Source organism: Prinia subflava, chromosome 23 (genome assembly GCF_021018805.1).
Source record: "Prinia subflava isolate CZ2003 ecotype Zambia chromosome 23, Cam_Psub_1.2, whole genome shotgun sequence".
NCBI lineage: Eukaryota > Metazoa > Chordata > Aves > Passeriformes > Cisticolidae > Prinia > Prinia subflava.
Window position 1 is genome coordinate 5,539,353 of NC_086269.1, and position 20,630 is coordinate 5,559,982.

At 59.0% G+C, this 20,630-nt stretch overlaps 1 protein-coding gene across 1 annotated transcript; it reads right to left on the reverse strand.

The window, feature by feature from the left end:
* Positions 1 to 1,578: 1,578 nt before the first annotated feature.
* On the reverse strand, positions 1,579 to 20,359 carry ARL8A (ADP ribosylation factor like GTPase 8A). Its single transcript, XM_063418186.1, has 7 exons — positions 19,865 to 20,359; positions 12,208 to 12,288; positions 10,569 to 10,642; positions 6,118 to 6,211; positions 4,951 to 5,018; positions 4,149 to 4,219; positions 1,579 to 4,029 (listed from the first exon to the last, which is right to left on the reverse strand). Exons 1-7 carry the CDS (start codon positions 19,985 to 19,987, stop codon positions 3,980 to 3,982), a joined length of 561 nt encoding a protein of 186 aa, XP_063274256.1. The 5' UTR covers positions 19,988 to 20,359; the 3' UTR covers positions 1,579 to 3,979.
* Positions 20,360 to 20,630: the final 271 nt, after the last annotated feature.

Below are 20,630 nucleotides of genomic sequence, written 5' to 3' on the forward strand. Positions count from 1 at the left end.
TGGGGTGGGCAGGGGCAGCCGGGGGGCAGGAGGGCAGGGAGGCAGCTGTGCCAGAGCAGGCAGCAGTGAGGGGAGATGGGGAGAGGCCCCCAGCCCCTTTGCTCCCTCCCTCTGGGGTGATGCTGTGCCTGTGAGAGGGTGCTCTCTGAAGTGTTGGGTCTGGGGTGATTTGTGGGACTTGAACTGGTCTCAGTAAAGCCCAGCCAGGCCAGCACAGGGCTGAGGCACGCCCCAGCCTGCTGGTTCCCCATGCACAACCAAGGTGCTACTGCTGCACAGTGCTGGGGGAAGATGTGGGACCACCACCCCCAGCACCCCTTGGGGGGCCTTGGGGTGAGACCATCTCACCCAAACTGCCCCACAGAGCTCCTGGCCCTAATCCATGTACCCACTGCAGGGACAGAATTGTCCTAGCATGGTTTCAAGGCATCAGGTTTTCCAAGCCCACATCCACCCCTGCCCACGGCCCCTGCAGGGGGGTCAGGGAGCAGTGGGGTCAAGGAGCCGGCAGGACGGATCTGCCTGGGGGCAGCCCGGCCACGGCAGCCCATCCACCGGAGCTGTTAGAGCTCCTTGTCCCGAGTGCTGGCAGGCACCCAGCCCCCGAAATGCCGGGGCGAGGGAGACGGTTGCCAGGGCAGTGAAAGCGAGGGGCTCACTGCGGGCTTTGTGCGCAACACCCACCGGGCTCCGCGCGCGCTTCGCTTTCGCAGACCCGTTTCCAGGGAAACAAAAGCCCCAGTTTTCTTTCCAGAGCACAAAACTGGGTTTTTCCTTTCATCCTCCTCCCTCCAGCCCCGTGCTGGGCCTCACAGTTTGGGAGGAGACAGGTCTCATCCTGGCACGGGGATGCAGGGGGGTTCAGAGCCCAGGCCGTACCTTCGAGCATGCCCAGGGGTGAGCGGGGTCCCTGGGAGGGTCTGGGGGCTCTGGGGTGGTGGGGGAGGGCGTCCCTCATGCGCCTGGTCCACACTGCTCCGTCCTGAGCCGGGGCCAAGGGTGAACAAAGCCAGGCTTGTGCTGCGGGCCGCACGCGTGGGGAGGGGCAGGGGCGCAGGCAGCGCTGGCACCGTGGGCTGTGGTGTGCACGGCCCCACGGCAGGCACAGCCCCACGGGCTGGGCTGAGCCCTGCTCTGAGCCCTGCTCGCACCCTGCTGCCCGGGCACCTGGCAAGCGCAGGGCAGGGGGCCACCCCCGGGGACGTGGCCACAAGGGGACACGGGGATGGAGGCCACCTCTGAAGGACACAGGGCACGGGGAGTGGTGGGCACAGCCCCCGGGAGGGAGCAGGGAGAGGAGCAGAGAGTTTGCAGCCCACCCAAACCCAGCAGGGTTCTGCAGCACTTCTGGCACACAACGGGGGCACAGAAGGTCCAGCAGCAATGACGGCCATGGATGGAGTGTCCGAGCTGGTTTTTGTACCCAGGCCAAGGAAACAAGAACCACCAGGGGTACCTCCAGCACCTCCTGGGTGAGCATGACCACACAGGTGCCCAGAGCTACCCAGGGACAGGGATCTCCCTCCCAGGCAGGGCCCCGAAGGTGGTGAGGAAGTAACGTGACTGCAACCACACCCGCAACGCAAAATTGTTAATTTATTATTAGGAGGCAAAAAAATTGTACAGTTACAAGTATCATTTCCCAACAGAGGTCAAGTCTGAGTCAAAATATCTCTTACAAAAAAAAAAAGGGGGGGGGGTGGGGGGGCAACAACACTTTACAAGTCATTAAATTAAAAAAAACAAACAAAAAAAAACCAAACATAAAGAAACCTCTCTTTGTGCAATTCTGCAAAAACAAGAACAGAAGGTTCTGACACCCTGGAGCCGAGTGGGAAGAGGCTGAGAGGGGCCTTGCAGCCCCCCAGCCATCCCCACCCTACGCCCCAGCCCTGCACTGGGACCGGCGGCTGCTCCCCTGCACGCCCACCCTCAGTGCCAGCCCAGGCCCCCCAGACTGGCCCCAAACAACCTGGCCAGGCCCCCGGGCTGCTCCTCAGAGCCCCAGCCCATGGCACAGACAGGCACAGACAGGCACAGCCCTTCTCACCCCACAGGACTTGCACAGACCTCCACCCTCTGCAGACACAGACCTGACCACCGTCCAAGCCAGCCCTGCTGCCCCATGGCTCCCGTGCCTCCCAGCCAGGGCAGCAGGGCAGGGGGTGGCAGGAAAGGGGAGCAGGAATGAGGAGCAGGAATGGGGAGCAGGAATGGGGAGCAGGAATGGGAGCAGGAATGGGGAGCAGGGAATGGAGAGCAGGAATGGGAGCAGGAATGGGGAGCAGGAAAGGGGAGCAGGAATGGGGAACAGGGAATGAGGAGCAGGAATGGGGAGCGGGGATGGGGAGCAGGAAAGGGGAGCAGGAATGGGGAACAGGGAATGAGGAGCAGGAATGAGGAGCAGGAATGGGGAGAAGGAATGAGGAGCAGGAATGGGGAGCAGGGAATGGGGAGCAGGAATGGGGAGCAGGAAAGGGGAGCAGGAATGGGGAGCAGGAATGGGGAACAGGGAATGAGGAACAGGAATGAGGAGCAGGAATGGGGAGAAGGAATGAGGAGCAGGAATGAGGAGCAGGAATGAGGAGCAGGAATGAGGAGCAGGAATGGGGAGCAGGAATGAGGAGCAGGAATGAGGAGCAGGAATGAGGAGCAGGAATGAGGAGCAGGAATGGGGAGCAGGAATGAGGAGCAGGAATGGGGAGCAGGAATGGGGAGCAGGAATGGGGAGCAGAGCATGGGGAGCAGAGCTTGGGGAGCAGAGCATGGGGAGCAGAGCATGGGGAGCAGAGCATGGGGAGCAGAGCTTGGGGAGCAGGCACAAGGAGCAGAGCACAGGGAGTAGGAATGTGGTGCAAGCACGGGGAGCAGGGAATGGAGTAGGGAACAGGGAGCAGGACATGGGGAACAGGCATGGGGCACACCCCTGGGTCTGGTGAGCAGCACTGAGGGTGCACAGGTGCTCTGTGCGTGTCTCCAGGTGGCTCCATGTGCCCCTCCCTCTCTGGCATCCCAAGGGCTGTCCCTGGCCAGGGCAGAGCCAGCAGCCCCAGCCGGGCACAGGCGATGCCACTTGGCCTGTGGGGTGCCAGCACAGCTGTCCTGAGAGGTTACGTGGGGCTGAGGCAGCCCTGGGACAGGTGGGAGGCAGGTGCCAGCCCCCTGCCCCCACAGGGGCTGCTGGCATTGCTGGGCCCCCAGCACTGGTACCAGTGCCCCAGATTGTCCCCTGAGCAGCCAGGCTGGGCAATGGGCAGGATTAGCCCCAGGCACAAGAGCAGGGGACACGTGGGGCAGAGGGACAAGTGGCCCTGGGCCCCAAAGAGGGGTTGGGGAAGTGGAGGCAGTAGGGGGAGGGTGATGGCAGTGGCTTGTGGCTAATGCCTGTCCCCAGAGGGGTGAGGAGCCTGCAGGTGGCATTGACACACCCTCCTCACCACAAGCCCAAGGCAGGCAGGGCAAGGTGGGCACCCCCAACACCCCCAGGGTGGTCTCTGCCTGGAGGCAGCAGCAGAACACCCAGCGAAGAGGGAGCCCCAGGGGACCTGCCTGCAGCTGGCACAGCCCCATCCACAAGAGCTGCCTTCTGCTGCCACCCTCCTCCTCCTCCCGACGCTGACCCTTGGCTGGCCTCAGGGAGCCCCAGCTTTCCTAATGCTCACAGGGCCCAATTTAATAACAGCACTATCCTTTAAATTAAAAAATTAAAATATATATACATATATATATACTGTATACACAGACAACAACAGAACAGTGCCAAAATGGAGGAAGAGAGGGGGGAGGAGAGGAGAGGGGGAGAGGAGGGCAGTCGGACATCTTCTTTACAATAAAAACAAGGACTCTGCCCCAAGGTGAGCAGAGTCTGGGGTCCCCTAAAAATACCCATCTAGAGAGAGAGCTGGAGGGACAGAGCAGGAGAGAGGGGCATGGGCTTGTACAATGGCATCTTCCCAATCCGAGCCAGGCCCGCGGGACCTCAGCTTCGCCTGGACTTCGAGTGCTGGATAAGCCACTGTAGGGTGATGTCTGCAGAGGCAAGGGGACACTTACACCTCTATCTCTGGCTGTCACCTCCCCCCAGACCTGGGCAAACACGTGGGCACAGGCTGCCCCATGCCCATCGTGGCCCGGTCCACGGCACTCACCAATGTTGTCCTTTTCTTTGCAGGAGATGGAATAGCAACAGATCTCTCGGTCCTGGATGGCAGAGAGGCTCCTGTGGGGAGGGAGCAAGTGCTGGCTGCAGACTCTGAGCTGTGTGGGGCAGCCATGGGAGACATCCCCAGGCAGCCCCTGAAGGCTCTCTGTGGACTCTGTCTCTGAGACAGAGCACATTGAGGGGGCAGCAGCTCCCCAGGCTCTCCAGGAGCTGCATGTGGGTCAGGTGAGGGCACCCTTGCTCCATGCCTGAGGGGCAGGGGTAGTCTGGGGGGGAGCTGTGTGCCAGGGCAGAGGGACCCCATCCCATGGAGACCCTGGCCACCAAATTCCATAGGTCCCCCCCAGCCCTGCAGCCAGATGGGGCAGGGAGGTTTTGGGAGTGGCACAGGGCTGGCAGCATGGGAGCTGCACAGGTGCCCATGGTCCAGTGGCGCTCTGCAGGTGGCTGAAGGGGAGGAAATGCTGTGAGTCAGTGCAGCATCCTGGATCCCCCTGTGGAAGAGCCCAGCCCCACTGTCCAGTGCAGCATCTGGGGCAGACCAGCTCCACCAGCCAGTGCCACACTGTGCCAGGCCCCCACGCCACCATGTGGGACCCAGCCCTGGCACTGGCGGTTCCAGCTCCTCTCTGTCTCCACAAGGCACCACCTCAGACATCCTCAGCCACTCAACTCTGCCAGCCCAGGCACCACAGTGCCACCCCAGATGGGTGATCATGCTGGGGGGGACATGGCAGAACGGGGAGGGGGTCACACTGTGTCACCCCCAGTGCCCAGGGCACACTTACATCTTCTCAATGAGCTCCTTCTCATCCAAGGCACCGGGCAGGTCCCGCTTGTTCCCCAGGACGAGGACCTGCAGGGCAGGACAGGGGACACCTGAAGCAGCTGGCCACAGGCAGGAACCTGCTTCTGCCTGCCTGTGACACCAGACAGCCCTGCCTACTGCACTAGGATGTCCCAGACAGAGAAAGCCCCTGCAGCAGCACTCAGGAGGCAGAGCACTTCAATTAACTGCTTAATTAGCCTGTACATAGCATCTCCTGTGCACTCCCTGCTCCCAGTGTGGAGATGGCCCCACAGCATATCCTCTGAAGGGCACCAGCATCTGCTGTGCCATCCAGGACATTCTCCCAGGAGCCTCTCACTGTCTCTGAGCAAAAAGTCAAGTGAAATGGCTAACACTGACATTATCCAGCCAGAGCAAGCTGTGGATGCCGGGCAGAACCCCCTCTGCAGGCAGCCAGCCCAAACCAGGATCAGCTGTTTGTGCCATCACTAATCTCTCCTTCGAGGCTCTTGACAGCCACAAAAGCATTCTCAGATTGTGTAAGGAAAATAACCACCCAGCAGGACCGGTTTGTCCCTCCGGAGCAGCCATGTGACTGTCACCTGACGGGGCTCTGCAGCACACAGGATGAGCATCCCCCCCTCCCCATTGCAATCAGGAGGCTTGTTCTCAGAAGAGAGCCTTCAGAGGCCTGCAACTGCAGCCTGGTCAGGAGCTTAATGTGGCTGGCAGCAGATATTCGGGATCCATGGTAAGATCTTCAGTTAGCTCCTTTCAAAGGATGCTGGTTTGGGATGGCCAGTGCACAGCCCACCTGACACGTGCAGTGTGCCTGGCACTGTGCCACTGCCCCCACGTGTCACAGCCCGGCAGCTCCTCTCACAGGAGGCAGGACCTTCCTGTCACACCACAAATCAGGTGCAAATCCATGCGAGAGGACAGGTTCACCCAGGGGCCCTGATCTGTGCCCCATGCCCTAAGGGTCCCTTCTCTGTTGCTGGGCCCAGAACCTAGAAAGTGTCACTGTCCCAGCCAGCTCCCTCAGGAGTGCAGCAGAGAAGAGACACCTCCAAGGAAGGGGAGCCCCTCCCTGAATGTGCTCTGCAAGCCCTGGCAGTGCCCACCCTCAGGACCCCAGGTGCTGGGGGCACAGGCTGAGGCTCACCGGGATGCCCTGGAGCTGCGGCTTGTCCAGCAGGTTGTGCAGCTCGTTCTTAGAGGCCTCTATCTTCTCCTGGTCAGCAGCATCCACCATGTACCTGCAAGGGAAGGGACAACCCTGAGCACAGGTGCCCAGGTCTCCATACCCTCGTGCTGTGCTGAGGTCCCTGCCACCCCCAAACCTCCCCTCATGGCAGCTCACTGGCCCTCACTGCAAACTGGGCCAGCACGGGGAGCTGGGTTGATAATATGATCCTTCCACCAGGATGCTTCTTCCCAAGGATGGCTGTGGAGCTGAGAGCCCCTCATGTCTCCCAGGGGAGTGGGGGGACCACCCCATCCTTGTCTCTGCAGGTGCCAGCCTGCAGACAGCAGGGACAGGCGGGGTGAGGGAAGCCCAGGCAGGAGAAGCTGCAGGACACACGTTGTCTCCAACACCATGTGCACATGGCAGCTCCCATGTAAACACCACAACAGAGGACAGGCAGGGAAGGCAAGAGAAGCTGAGGATGGAAAGGTGATGATGACCCAAGAAGGGGAAGGATCTCCTCACCCCATTGATGGGGTAATCTCGGGAGGGGCCACGGAGCACATGGACCTGAAGGCAGTGGCCAATGCTTCTCTGAGCAGAAGGGGAGATTTGGGATTTTGTTCTTACAGGCCAACTTTTATCCTGCAAAGGATGTCACTGAAGCCAAAACTTGGGTGAGGAACTGATCAAAGCAGCCTTGATTTCAAAGATGAAGAAGCTGAGAGAGAAGGAGTGAGAAATGCCAGCTCATCAGGCTTTAGGGAGTTATTTAAAAATAGGAAAGGAGCTACTAACTACCAAAGTGCTTAACACAGGAAAATGGGAATGCTCTTCTGAGAGTGAAAAACACCCCCAGGGGCTGCCCCAGCCCTTGTCATATTGGGCACAGGTGGGGAAAGCTGAGAGCAAAGGGAAAGGGACCTGACACAGCTCGGTGTGATGAGGACAGACTGGAGTGGCTTGACCTGGCTGCCAAGAGGTCCTTTTGTTTCCTGACAACCACATGGGCCAAAATTCTGACATTATAGAAGGAGGCAGCAAAAGGAGTGAAAAGACAGAGATTTTGTCATTTCTAGCAGAGCTCATTGTAATAGAAAGTGTAATAAAAACCCTCCTGCAGGTCCAAGGCCGTGTCCCACCACAGTGACAGTCTGCAAGGGCAGGAGCAGACACCACTGTCCCAACATGCAGAACAAGCAGTACCACACTCCTCCTCACCTGCCAAGGCTTAGAGTTGGGAAGGGCAGCACAGAAAGCAGCCCTCCAAATCTCAGGGTATGGTCAGTTGGGAGAGATCCCATAATCTCATTTTCTGACTGGATTTCAGTAACCCCAGTATGGTGTCCCAAGATCAGTATCTGTCTTTTGGAATAGGCAACCTGCTTGCCATGAGTGCCTTGCCATGGATTCCCTGGGATTGCTTTTACAATTGCTGTTTGCAATGGGGACACTCAGGGACACTCAGATTTGCTGACTCAGTAGCAGGTGAGACTCCTGCTCTCAGCACAAGATTTATCTGGCAGCACATAAACATCCTGACCTGGAAACCAGCCTCTGGGAAGGGCTGAGTGCCATGAACAGGTCTGCTCAGCCCTGCAGTGAGCAGCCAGCACAGATGCATGGAAGGGTGAGATCTGAGGAACAGAGCTGGACTGAGTGATGCTGGGAGGGGAGAGAAGAGGTTCTGAGGGAAGGGGAAGGGGAAGGGGAAGGGGAAGGGGAAGGGGAAGGGGAAGGGGAAGGGGAAGGGGAAGGGGGAGGGGAGGGGAGGGGAGGGGAGGGGAGGGGAGGGGAGGGGAGGGGAGGGGAGGGGAGGGGAGGGGAGGGGAGGGGAGGGGAGGGGAGGGGAGGGGAGGGGAGGGGAGGGGAGGGGAGGGGAGGGGAGGGAAGGGAAGGTGCGGGAAGGGAAGGTGCGGGAAGGTGCGGGAAGGTGCGGGAAGGTGCGGGAAGGTGCGGGAAGGTGCGGGAAGGTGCGGGAAGGTGCGGGAAGGTGCGGGAAGGTGCGGGAAGGTGCGGGAAGGTGCGGGAAGGGAAGGTGCGGGAAGGGAAGGTGCGGGAAGGTGCGGGAAGGTGCGGGAAGGTGCGGGAAGGTGCGGGAAGGTGCGGGAAGGGAAGGGAAGGGAAGGGAAGGGAAGGGAAGGTGCGGGAAGGGAAGGGAAGGTGCGGGAAGGGAAGGTGCGGGAAGGGAAGGTGCGGGAAGGGAAGGTGCGGGAAGGTGCGGGAAGGTGCGGGAAGGTGCGGGAAGGTGCGGGAAGGTGCGGGAAGGGAAGGGAAGGTGCGGGAAGGGAAGGGAAGGTGCGGGAAGGGAAGGTGCGGGAAGGTGCGGGAAGGGAAGGTGCGGGAAGGGAAGGTGCGGGAAGGGAAGGGAAGGTGCGGGAAGGGAAGGTGCGGGAAGGGAAGGGAAGGTGCGGGAAGGGAAGGTGCGGGAAGGGAAGGTGCGGGAAGGGAAGGGAAGGTGCGGGAAGGGAAGGGAAGGGAAGGGAAGGTGCGGGAAGGGAAGGGAAGGGAAGGGAAGGTGCGGGAAGGGAAGGGAAGGGAAGGGAAGGGAAGGGAAGGGAAGGGAAGGGAAGGGAAGGGAAGGGAAGGGAAGGGAAGGGAAGGGAAGGGAAGGGAAGGGAAGGGAAGGGAAGGGAAGGGAAGGGAAGGGAAGGGAAGGGAAGGGAAGGGAAGGGAAGGGAAGGGAAGGGAAGGGAAGGGAAGGGAAGGGAAGGGAAGGGAAGGGAAGGGAAGGGAAGGGAAGGGAAGGGAAGGGAAGGGAAGGGAAGGGAAGGGAAGGGAAGGGAAGGTGCGGGAAGGGAAGGTGCGGGAAGGTGCGGGAAGGGAAGGTGCGGGAAGGGAAGGTGCGGGAAGGGAAGGTGCGGGAAGGTGCGGGAAGGTGCGGGAAGGTGCGGGAAGGTGCGGGAAGGTGCGGGAAGGTGCGGGAAGGGAAGGTGCGGGAAGGTGCGGGAAGGTGCGGGAAGGTGCGGGAAGGTGCGGGAAGGTGCGGGAAGGTGCGGGAAGGTGCGGGAAGGTGCGGGAAGGTGCGGGAAGGGAAGGGAAGGGAAGGGAAGGGAAGGGAAGGGAAGGGAAGGGAAGGGAAGGGAAGGGAAGGGAAGGGAAGGGAAGGGAAGGGAAGGGAAGGGAAGGGAAGGGAAGGGAAGGGAAGGGAAGGGAAGGGAAGGGAAGGGAAGGTGCGGGAAGGTGCGGGAAGGTGCGGGAAGGTGCGGGAAGGTGCGGGAAGGTGCGGGAAGGTGCGGGAAGGTGCGGGAAGGGAAGGGAAGGGAAGGGAAGGGAAGGGAAGGGAAGGGAAGGGAAGGGAAGGGAAGGGAAGGGAAGGGAAGGGAAGGGAAGGGAAGGGAAGGGAAGGGAAGGGAAGGGAAGGGAAGGGAAGGGAAGGGAAGGGAAGGGAAGGGAAGGGAAGGGAAGGGAAGGGAAGGGAAGGGAAGGGAAGGGAAGGGAAGGGAAGGGAAGGGAAGGGAAGGGAAGGGAAGGGAAGGGAAGGGAAGGGAAGGGAAGGGAAGGGAAGGGAAGGGAAGGGAAGGGAAGGGAAGGGAAGGTGCGGGAAGGTGCGGGAAGGTGCGGGAAGGTGCGGGAAGGTGCGGGAAGGTGCGGGAAGGTGCGGGAAGGTGCGGGAAGGTGCGGGAAGGTGCGGGAAGGGAAGGGAAGGGAAGGGAAGGGAAGGGAAGGGAAGGGAAGGGAAGGGAAGGGAAGGGAAGGGAAGGGAAGGGAAGGGAAGGGAAGGGAAGGGAAGGGAAGGGAAGGGAAGGGAAGGGAAGGGAAGGGAAGGGAAGGGAAGGGAAGGGAAGGGAAGGGAAGGGAAGGGAAGGGAAGGGAAGGGAAGGGAAGGGATCTGGCACAGCTGGAGGGACCTGGCTGTCCTCTGCTCAAAGCTCATGTAGACATCAGTCCCCAGGGTAAGTACCTGGATAGAAGGAGGCTCAGGGGCACCTTTCAGTCTCTCTAATTCCCTGACAGGAGGGTGGAGCCTGCTGCACGTTGGGCTCTCCTTCCAGGAAACAAGCGAAGAAATGGCCTCAAAGTTGGACCAGGGGAGGTTTAGGTTGGATATTAGGGAAAATTTCTTCCCTAAAAGGTTGGTCAGGCCCTGGCACAGGCTGCTCAGGGCAGTGGTAGAGTCACCATCCCTGGAGGTACTCAAAAACCATCTGGAGACATAGTCTAGTGGTGAATATGGTAGTGTTGGGTTAATGGTTGGACTTAATGATCTTAGAGGCCCTTTGCAACCTTCATGATTCCATGGTGATTCAGTGATCCCAACTCCTGACACAGGGCTCCAGCTCAGGCAGCAAAGGACCCGCAGCTCCACCGGCAGCCCAGCACCCCGGGGTGGGCGATGGCCCCAGGCCCTGCAGTGGGTGATGGCCCCAGGCCCCGGCAGGGCTCAGCAGCAGCAGCAGGGGTTGCAGAGGCTCAGGGATACTCACACGATGGCACTCACTCCGCGGCAGTATCGCTCCCACATGCTGCGGAACCGCGGCTGCCCGCCGATGTCCCAGAGCTGTGGGGAGACGGCAGCGTTACCCCGGCACAGCGCCCATCGCCCGCCTCCTGCTCCTCCTCCCCTGTGTCTTGGGTTGAGAAATGTAACCAAAATGTGTATTCCATTTTCATCTATTGAAATCGGTTGGGAGATATTGTTCTTTATCTCTTGTAACTCTAGGGGCGGAAAGAGGGCGGATGCCTTCTGTTAATGGACACCTGATAACACCAGATAAGGCAGGGCCTCCTTATCTCTTCCTCCACCCTGCTCCGAGGGACATCACCTGTGAATGGGCCATTGAAGGCCTCTCACATGACTGATAACATCACCTCATCCCATTGGGAGATGCTCCACCCAGTGGAAGGAGCCAAAGCCTTTCCACCGGGATAAAACTGCAATCCCAAACACCAAGGGGGTCTGTTTGCACTGGATTCCCAGAGGATGACTGGACCCTTTCCTGAGGATCATCTCTACTCCAACAGAGCCACAACTGTCACTCTGGGAGGACTCACTGTAGGCTGCTTCCAACCCCCTGACCAACAGGGTGCCAGGTTTGCATTCTGACTCTGTCAGTGGTCCTTTGTACTATTGCATTTGTCTTATTTTATTTTTATTTTATTTTTACCTTTCTTGTTGTTTGTTCTCTCTCTATTAAATTGTATTTCTGAGTTGGAGTCTCACTGGTTTTGCTTTCAAACCAGCACACCCTGCCTGAGGCATTTCGGCCTCCAAACCTACCCCCATCCTCTCCCCTTCAGCTCAGACCTTGGGAGGAGGCTCCTGACTTGAAAAAGAAGGGAGAAACCTCAGGAAGGGGAGCTGGAGGATGCTGAATCCCCCTGTGGTGTGCCTCTGCTGGCATGGGGGGAACACCTGGCCCAAGCCAGGTGCTCCTCCCCATGCCCATCACACCTCCTGGCATTTCCCTGAGGCATTTCCCATTTAAGAACGTTCAGCATACTCTCAAGTGTTCCTGCAGCAGCCAGAGATCCACCAGCCAGCTTTTCAAGCCTGTCCAACAGTTATTTCCCAGTACAATCCCGGGCCCTTGAAAAATCCAGAACAGGTAGAACCCTCCTCTTCCTTTTCTCCCAAGGCAGAGACCACCACTGCAAGCCATGACCTGTTTTTCCCAGCACTACCACCCTCAGCAAGGTGACCACATCCCTAAGTCCCTACAAGCAAGCCAGAGATACTAAGAAACCTCCAGTTTTGCAGCCCAAACTGACTCTTACTGCACAAGTCTGATCTCCTACAGCCCTTCCCACCACCTCCTCTGGTGGGTACCTGCAGGACCCTAAATCTTTCACTTTCAGATGGTGGAACCACAATGCTGTGGTTAATAAACCACGTGGATGTGGCACTTGGGAGACATGGGTTAGTGGTGAACACGGCACCCCTGGGGGAATGGTTAGACTCTATCTTAAAGGGATTTTCCACCCTTAATACTGCTATGCTTCTATTCTACGAGCTGCAGCTGGGATCGCTGGAATTCTTCCCCCTTCAGCAGAAGAGCCACCAACCTCCCTCACCTCCACCTTTCATCCCAAGAGCCCTCACCAGCAGTAGGAACTGCCTCTTACCTTTATGGTAACATTCCCTTTGGTGATCTTCCTCATGTTGAAACCCACTGTTGGGATCATGTCTTCATTGAACTGCCCTGACTGCAAGGAACAAGGTGAAACAGCGTTAGGTAGAGGAATGGGGCCAGCCTGCCCTGGCAGGGCAGCAGGGCTGACAGCCTGGGATAACCCCAAAGGCTCTGCCAGCCCTGCCCTGGGCATGGTGCAACCATCCTGCAGGTCCATGCCAGGAGCACAGAGCCCAGGAGACAGGGTGCCACCAGGACTAGGGGAATGCTGTTCTTTTCCAGCTGGGAGAAAGCCTGGTGGGGGGAGGGAAGGCATTGTTTCATTGTAAGGGGTTGGTGAGCATTTTGCATATAAATCACCCTCTCTTTGTACACTTTTGTTTTTAGTAGTGTTGCTCTTACTGTCTTATCTCGTTGCTGTTTCTAGCAAATTGTTCTTATCTTGACCAGTGATGTGCCTTTTGTGCTTCCAATTGGAGAGGGAAGGGGAAGCAAGAGGCAGGGAACACATAACACCAACCAGCGTGAGCACCAAGCTGGGGAATACCATTCCTAAACCAGGACTGCAATGGGCACAGGTGCCCTGGGTGCCCCAGTGCAGTCCCCAGCCCTGCAGGGAGCTGCCAACATCAACCCTGGACACGCTGTTGCTGTCCCGTTGTCCTGGGGGCTTTGCCCATTCCAATTCTTTCAAGGTGGGATTCCCAAGACCTTTGTGGGAGGAGGCTGAGACCTTCATCCTCTGCAGTGACCTCTGGTGAGGCAGCCCTGTGAAGACCTCCCAGGTTTCAGGCTGGGCTTCCCACCCAGGGAGCACCTCCTGCCCCAGCCCCTTTCCAGCTGCAGCTCCTGACGACACCAGCATGTTTCGTGCTTTGGCTCATTTACTGCCCAGCCCAAAGCAGACTGACTTCTGCTTTCAGGCGAGTGCAGTCTCACTGCTCCCCCAGTTCTGCAGCCTGCCTGTGCTGGGGCACTTGGGGGTCACACAGGGTGCAGCTCCAATGCCTGCTGAGTTTATGCATCAGCTGCATGAGGTCCCTGCAGGGCTGCAGCACCCCAGCACAGCTGTGGAACAGGTCAGGCTTGGAGCAGGGAGCAGGAGCTCACAAGCCCCCAGCACCACAGCAAAGGCTCTGCCAGAGCCCACCCACGTTCCAGTTTGCTGCTCCAATCCCAAGGCAGCAGGACGAGCACAGAGGGACATCAGGGGCAGTCCCAGCAGTGATGTGCCATCTGTGGGGCAGGAGACAGGAGCTGGCACAGCCCTTCACCCGCTGCCTCCAGCAGCTGCCCTGGGACCCAAAGCAGGCTTCTGGCCTGTAAGTGCATCCTGGGGATTCCATGCTGGAATGCTGAGGAGCCAGTCGTGCAGAATGTCTGACAGCCAGGATAGTGCAGCCTTGGGGATCTCAGCCATCGGTGCCAGAACCCGGCAGGAACCACCAACCATGGCCAAACTCATCCTAGCAGGTTTTACTACCTTAAAACCTCAGTTTCTTGAGGGCTTTTCTCTTAGTTAACACAAACTTCAAAACAGGAAGTCAGTTTATGCTTTATTCTCATAAGCAGATTTTTGTGCCTGGTCGTGCCTGTGGCTCCTCCAGATGCACCACATCAGCAAGTCCCCAGAGTTCTCCTGACTTCTTCCAAACACTCTGCAATACATCCTGCTTCCCTTTTTCATATCCCTTTTGCATTCAGCAGCAAAACCTGCCAGTCAAGGAGTGTTCAGGCCATGCTGCACCCCAAAAGCACAGTGAGGAAGGGCATGGGGAGAGGAGGGGAAGCACACAGGGTTCCACAGGGGATGTCTCCTATGGATTGAGGTTCAGCACACAACTGAACTTTATGAAACAAATCCTCAGGCTTTGATCAGTGAGCATGGAGAGCTGAAGAGCTCTTGGAAACTGCAGGCACCTCCCTCAGGGATCCCAGACCACATCATGGCATCTGCTGGCTGTGCAAAAGCCACACAAGATAAGGTTCCACGTGACAGAAGCTTCTTCCAGGAAGAGGTGTAAACACAGGAGCCAGGAGTTGCCTCTTCTCTCCTCCATGGGTGGGACAGAGCATGTCTGTGTGAGTGACCACAGCCTTGCTTCCTGCCCCAAACCCCTCTCCCACTGCAGCACCTGCCTCCAGGCTGTCCAAGGGGCCAAAACAAAACCACTTGAGCTGTCCAGAACAGGCTGAGCTGGGAATGCAACGCATTGTGGTCCAGGATGGCTCACATGTGCTCCCTGCTGTACCAGCACCCACAGAAGCATCTTGCATGTGCTGCTCCTCCCTGCATCAGCTGCTCTCTGAAAACAACTCCCAGTGGTGGAAACAGAATCTCCTCTTCCCTCTCCAACTAGCCCTGACACTGGTGCCCTCAATACATTTTCAACTCCCTGTGGGGTCCAGCCATCCACAGCTCCACTGCCAGGAAAGCAGTGAGCACCCAGATGGAGACAAGCAAGAGCTTCATTGGATGCATTCTTCCCCCAAATTTTGGTTATGTAATGGACATAGTGTCCACGCTGACCATGAAGATGATGCCAAGCTACACCAATTGTTCAACCACTGGGAAGCATAAAACATCGTTGCAGGCAAGATGGATTTTGTGGCCACAAATGGCAGATCAGGTCTTTACAGACTCCAGTTCCTTGCTGGTTTTGCCAGGGTCACCCACTGCTCAGGCCAAACCACTCTGCCTTGGTGCTCTGCCTGGAGGGCAAGAGACCTTTGTGCCCAGCCCCAGCACTTTCTGATGTGATCTGCTCTAGATAAATCACTGCTCTGCAGCCCTGTTCCCCAGAGGAGGCAGTGCTGGCAGCCTAGCCCTGGCTCTATACAGTTGTGTCTCCAGCACAGCATGGCCCTCTGTGGGATAGAGGAAGGAACCCAAAGCACCTCGGCCTGGGTGTCTCCAACCACTGCCTGGACCATCCCCAAAAGTGCCCAGCTTGGCACTCCTACAGGCATCTCCTGCCATGTGGCCCTTGACTCCCTGCCAAACCCTGACCAAGCTCTAACATGGAGGGACACTTACATATAAAAGATATAAAAAATAAATGGTTTATGATGTGAGAGGTGAGGCTCTGGCACAGGTTACCCAGAGAAGCTGTGGCTGCCTCATCCCTGGAAATGTTCAAGGTCAGGCTGGACGGGGCTTGGAGCAAACCAGTCTAGTGGAAGGTGTCCCTGTATGTGCCTGCCAATGTTAGGGGTGTTGGACAAGGTGATCTTTGAAGGTCCCTTCAAACCCAAATCCCTCTGTGATCCTGTCTCAGGAAAGCCACACTATCCATTTTTCTTGGCTCATGTAGGCAGAGCTTGCAGCAGCAAGACAAGACCATGCCCCAGGCAGATCCTCCTCCTGTTCCAGGAATATGGAGAAACCCACCAGAAAACCTGCTGACTTCTGCATTATGAAGCTAAGGTGCAAGGATACACCTGTGGAGGGGCCAGGTGCTGTATCTGGAGGTAGAATGACCATGAGGCAGCATGAGGATCCATGGCCACCTCCCAGCACAGAGACCCCACTCCTGGGAGAGGTGGGTGTCAAGACAGACTGACACAAACGCATCAGAACAACATCTCCCTGCTACCTCCTCAGCACCTCTCTCCTCTACCTCCACAGCAAACCCTGGGGACCTTGCAGACCTGGAGCTGCACCTTCCCTCCCAGGCTCAGAGCACATCCTGCCATGACGGGTCAGCTGGCTGGTGAAGGGGTCAGCATGTCAGGATGGGTGGGTCTCTCTGAGGCAGGTGCTGAGCTCTGCAGTCCTCTGGGCCACTACCAGGCCATGCCTCCCCTGGAAGCCCTGTTGGAGAGCTGGCTACCTGCCACACCATCCACCACCCTGCCTGGCGCCGAAAACGAGGTTGATGTGGTTTCACAGGATGGGTCAGGCTGGAAGGACCACAGTGGGGCACCTGATCCAAGCTCCCTGCTCAACAAGGATCATCCCAGAGCATATGGCACAGCAATATTCCCAGACAGTTCTGGAATATCTCCAGTGAGGGGGACCCCACACTCTCTCTGGGCAGCCTCTTCAGTGCACAGTCACCACAGAGAAAGTTCTTCCACATGTCCAGGTGGAGTTTCCTGGGCATCAGCTCCTGCCCATTCCTCTTGTTCCATTGCTGGGTCCCAGGGAGCAGAGCCTGGTGCATCCTCTGACCCCTCCCTGCAGACACTGATGAGGGCCCCTCTCAGCCATTCCTTTTTGGCTGTTTGACTCAACAGCCTCAGCTCCCTCAGCCTGTCCTCATGAGACGTTCCAGTCCTGTCAGCATCTTCACAGCCTCCACTGAACTTGCTCCAGGAGCTCCATGCCTCCTCAAGCAGCACTGGTCTGAATCATGTTCCAGGCAGGGCTGAAGCACAAGATGGTGCCCCAGAGCTCCCACCACACGTCCAACACCCTGGCACTTGTGGCTTCACTCTCCTGGAAGGCTCTAGCACAGGTAGAATGCATGTGATGTTAAAAAGTAGCAATGCTCCCTTGTTCTAACCATGGCCTGCACTGACAGGTTTTGGGCCCCAGTACCTGCTGAGGAGCTCTCCAGGCCTTCATGTCACCCATGTCACCACCAGACTGGAGAAAAGGCAGCTAAAAGCCCACTAGCTTCAGGTTAAATCAAGATGAGGTGTATCTACAGTTTTCACTTCTCCTTGCAGGAAAGACTTCAAGCCTCAGCTAATCAACAGTTAAGAAAAGAAAAAATAAGAAAATTGAAGTCCCCAGGCAGGTGACCCAGGAGGAGTCACCCTGATCATAGCAGCCTTCAGCAAAGCCCTTGCCTGGCTCAGCCACAGCCTGGCTGCTGCAGGGAGCCATGCACCTTCCAGGGAACCAGAGTCCACTTTTCACTCAGGTGCACATACAAATCCTGGAAGAAAAGGACGCTGCCAACCCCCCTGGCGCAGCTCCAGTCCCAGAAAGGCTTCTTGCAACATCTCTCCAACAACACCAAAATCGCATACTTCTTCAGTTCAGTTCTTCCCCCCACAAAGCTCAAATCACAGCTATTTCCCCTTCCAACAACCCCATTGCAACACCCTAAGGCAGGCGCCTCCAGACCTTGTCAGGCAGTTCCTGTTGAGCTGGCATTTCCAGTGTCATGCTTCTATTTTGCTGTGCCAAACAAGTCCCTCTTTCTAGGCTGTCTTCCCAAAAGCTGGTGCTCCTTTTTGTGTGCACCTGCCACAAAACTTGAACTTTCCAAATAACTTGAGAGGCCAAACTCAGCATCCTGAGCTCGACTGCCATGTAAGGGTCTCAAACACCCCACAACAGACCTGAGAGACCAGCAGGCCATGGTGCCAACTTCAGCCACCTCAAGAGCTGCTAGAATTCCTCCAAGTCCCTTTTCTCTAGACCTGCAATCCTGGCTAAGCAGAGAGAGTCCCAGTGCACGGGTCTTGCCAGTGGGGTCAGAGTAAAAGTGCCAGGTACAAAGTATTTACTCACAGAAGCAAACCCCACAAAGCTCACACCAAGCCCTGTCTGCTCCAGATGTGGCTGGGAGAGGAGGAGGCATGTGGGGAACAGGGAGCCGAGTAACATCAACCCTTGGGGTTTCCAGCCCTGTGTAGGCAGAACAGCACAGCAGGTCTGGGATAAAGCTCCATCACCCTTCACAGCTTAACTGGGTGATTAAAACCAACACTAAATTACTCTGCCATTTTTAAGGCAGCCTGGGTGCTGTGAACAGGCAGCAGCATCCAGCGGATCCAGAGACGGAGCAGCCCACACGTGGCACCACCGTGTCCCACCCTGGCATGGGATTGTAAAAATTGACTATTAAACATGCAAATGACAGGGACAGGTCCTCTGAAAATAGGATTGGTGCTCATGGTCACTGCCCCAGAGCCCAAACGCTCCCTGCCCCAGATGCTGGTGTTAGTTTATGGGGGGAGCCAGCAGGAGACTGGAGCACTGAGAAGTGACTTCCAGCAAAACAGCTCGAGAGCAGGAGTGCCATCATTTCCAGGATGAAAAGTGTTTTAGGATGTCCTCTCTCTGCCCCTAGACACTTCAGGAAGGACATTTTTGTCCCTCAGCACCTCCCAAAGAGCATGGCTCCAGTGCAACGAAGCCTCCATATGAGCTGAAAATCCTCTCTGACAGCCCAGGAGCTTCCAGCACCCTGAGCAAGCAGCAACAACTCGGATCCATGGCAGGCATGGACTTCACAGCAACGTGCAGGAACCAGGGCGGATCTGCATCCACCTCCCTCCGTGAAACCCTCCTGGGGGCAACAGCCCAAACCCACCTCTTCAGGATCCTCCCGCCTTGCATCACGTATTGAGATGGTGAGAACAACCCAAAAAGCAAGAGGGGACACTCTGCCGAGCATCCCCGTGGGTGAAGCCACGCCCTGGGCTTCGGGATGCAGGACGTGCAGCCCCTGATCACTGCGGGATGCAGGGACCCCGCGGCCGAGGCAGCGCAGCCGGGGCCAGGCCAGGCTCGCTGGGGCCCGAGGCGGTGTCGCTGCCCCGCTCGGGGGGAGCGGTGCTGCTGCAAGAGCCGCCGGCACCCACCGGGCGCTGCTGCGGGCGGGCGCTTCTCGAGGAAGCGAACACCTCCCACAGCGGCCCCGGGCAAGGAACCGCGGCGGCACCGAGCCCGGCAGGGCCTCCTGCGGCCCCACCTGCGCGTCCCGGCGGCCGCGGGGACGATGACAAAGCGCCTGCAGCTACGGGTGCGGGAGCGGGACTGCCCGGCTGCCAGGGCCGCGCTCCCGCAGTCCCGCCGGGCGGCACTGCCCGTCCGGGGCATGGGCACTGCCCGTCCGGGGCATGGTAGTGCTCGTCCGGGGCATGGGCACTGCCCGTCCGGGGCATGGGCACTGCCCGTCCGGGGCATGGGCACTGCCCGTCCGGGGCACCGGTACTGCCCGTCCGGGGCATGGGCACTGCCCGTCCGGGGCATGGGCACTGCCCGTCCGGGGCATCGGCACTGCCCGTCCAGGAGGACACCGGTACTGCCCGTCCGGGGCATCGGCACTGCCCGTCCAGGAGGACATCGGCACTGCCCGTCCAGGGCCTGGCACTGCCCGTCCAGGAGGACACCGGTACTGCCAGTCCGGGGCTCGGCACTCCGGACTCAGGCAGAGCTCCGGCCGGAGAGGGCAAGGGAGTGCCGGACTTGTCGGACAGAGCACCCCACTCGGCTCTGGGGATGCGGGGAGCAAACGCTGCGGTTTGCATGGGCTGCCCCGTGCGTGCACCCTGCACCCCACACTGTACCCCAGCCTGCACCCTGCACCCCACAATGTACCCCAGCCTGCACCCTGCACCCCACTCTGTACTCCACTGCTGCATCCCGCATCCCACACTGAACCCCCTCCCCAAAGGCATTTTCAGGCTGGGGTGCGATAGGGCGGAGACGTTCTGAGAAATACCAAGGAGGTGCAATGGGGACATGCAATGGGGGTGCAATGGGGACGCAATGGGGACATGCAATGGGGTAAAACAGGGATGCAATGGGGACATAGAATGGGGGTGCAATAGGGATGCAACGGGTGCTGGAAGGCCCGGGGATGCAGTGGGGATGCAGTGGGGGTGCAATGGGGATGCAACGGGGGATCCAAGGGTGAAGCGTGACCCCTCGGGGATGGGGTGATGCGCGGCGCCCCCGGGCTCACCGCGATAACGTTGACGAAGGTGGTCTTGCCCGAGTACTGCAGCCCCACCAGGGTCAGCTCCATCTCCTCCTTCCAGAACAGCGCCCGGAACCAGTCCAGCAGCTTGTTGAAGAGCGCCAGCATGGTGCCGGCCGGGCCGGGCCGCGCTGAGCGGGGCCGAGTTGAGCCGAACGGAGCTGGGCCGGGCCGGGCTGAGCCGAATGGAGCCGGGCCGGGCCGGGCCGAGCCGAGCGGGGCCGGGCCGGGCAGGGCCGAGAGAGGCCGAGTGGAGCCGAGCGAGGCCGAGTCGGGGCGGGGCCAGTCGGGGTGGAGCCGGGCAGGGCCGAGCGGGGCCGGGCAGGGCCGAGCGGTGTCGATGGAGGCCGAGCGATACCGATGGAGACCGAAAGGGGCCGAGCGGTGCCGATGGAGGCCGAGCCGCCGCCGCCCCCCGGTATTGTCCGCGCGCCGCGGGCCCTGCTGCCGCACCGCCGCGCCGGGTGGGGCCCGCGCCGCCTGCGCCCGCCGCGCTGCCGCGCCCCCTGGCGGCCCGGAGGACCCGCCGCACCGGACAGCCCGCCCGGCCGCGCCGGGTCCCGGGACAGCCCCGACAGGCCGGACAGGCCGGCCAGCCTGCAATAGCCCGTCCCCCTGCCCTGGTCAGTCCCGGCATCCTCGCACCCTCGGTACCCCAGGGCTTCTCAGTTCGGCCTGAGGGACGGGGGTGCACCCTCGTACCACTGCACCCCGGCACACCTGTACCCCCCACTCCCCTGCAGCCTGCACC

Coding starts and splice junctions, on each gene's coding strand:
- ARL8A (XM_063418186.1), bottom strand. CDS start 19,987: ATGCTGGCGCTCTTCAACAAGCTGCTGGACTGGTTCCGGGCGCTGTTC. Junction 6,212..10,568: donor CGCGGAGTGAGTGCCATCGT/GTGAGTATCCCT, acceptor CTTCCCTTGCAG/GTACATGGTGGATGCTGCTG. Junction 5,019..6,117: donor CGCAGCTCCAGGGCATCCCG/GTGAGCCTCAGC, acceptor CCTGCCCTGCAG/GTCCTCGTCCTGGGGAACAA.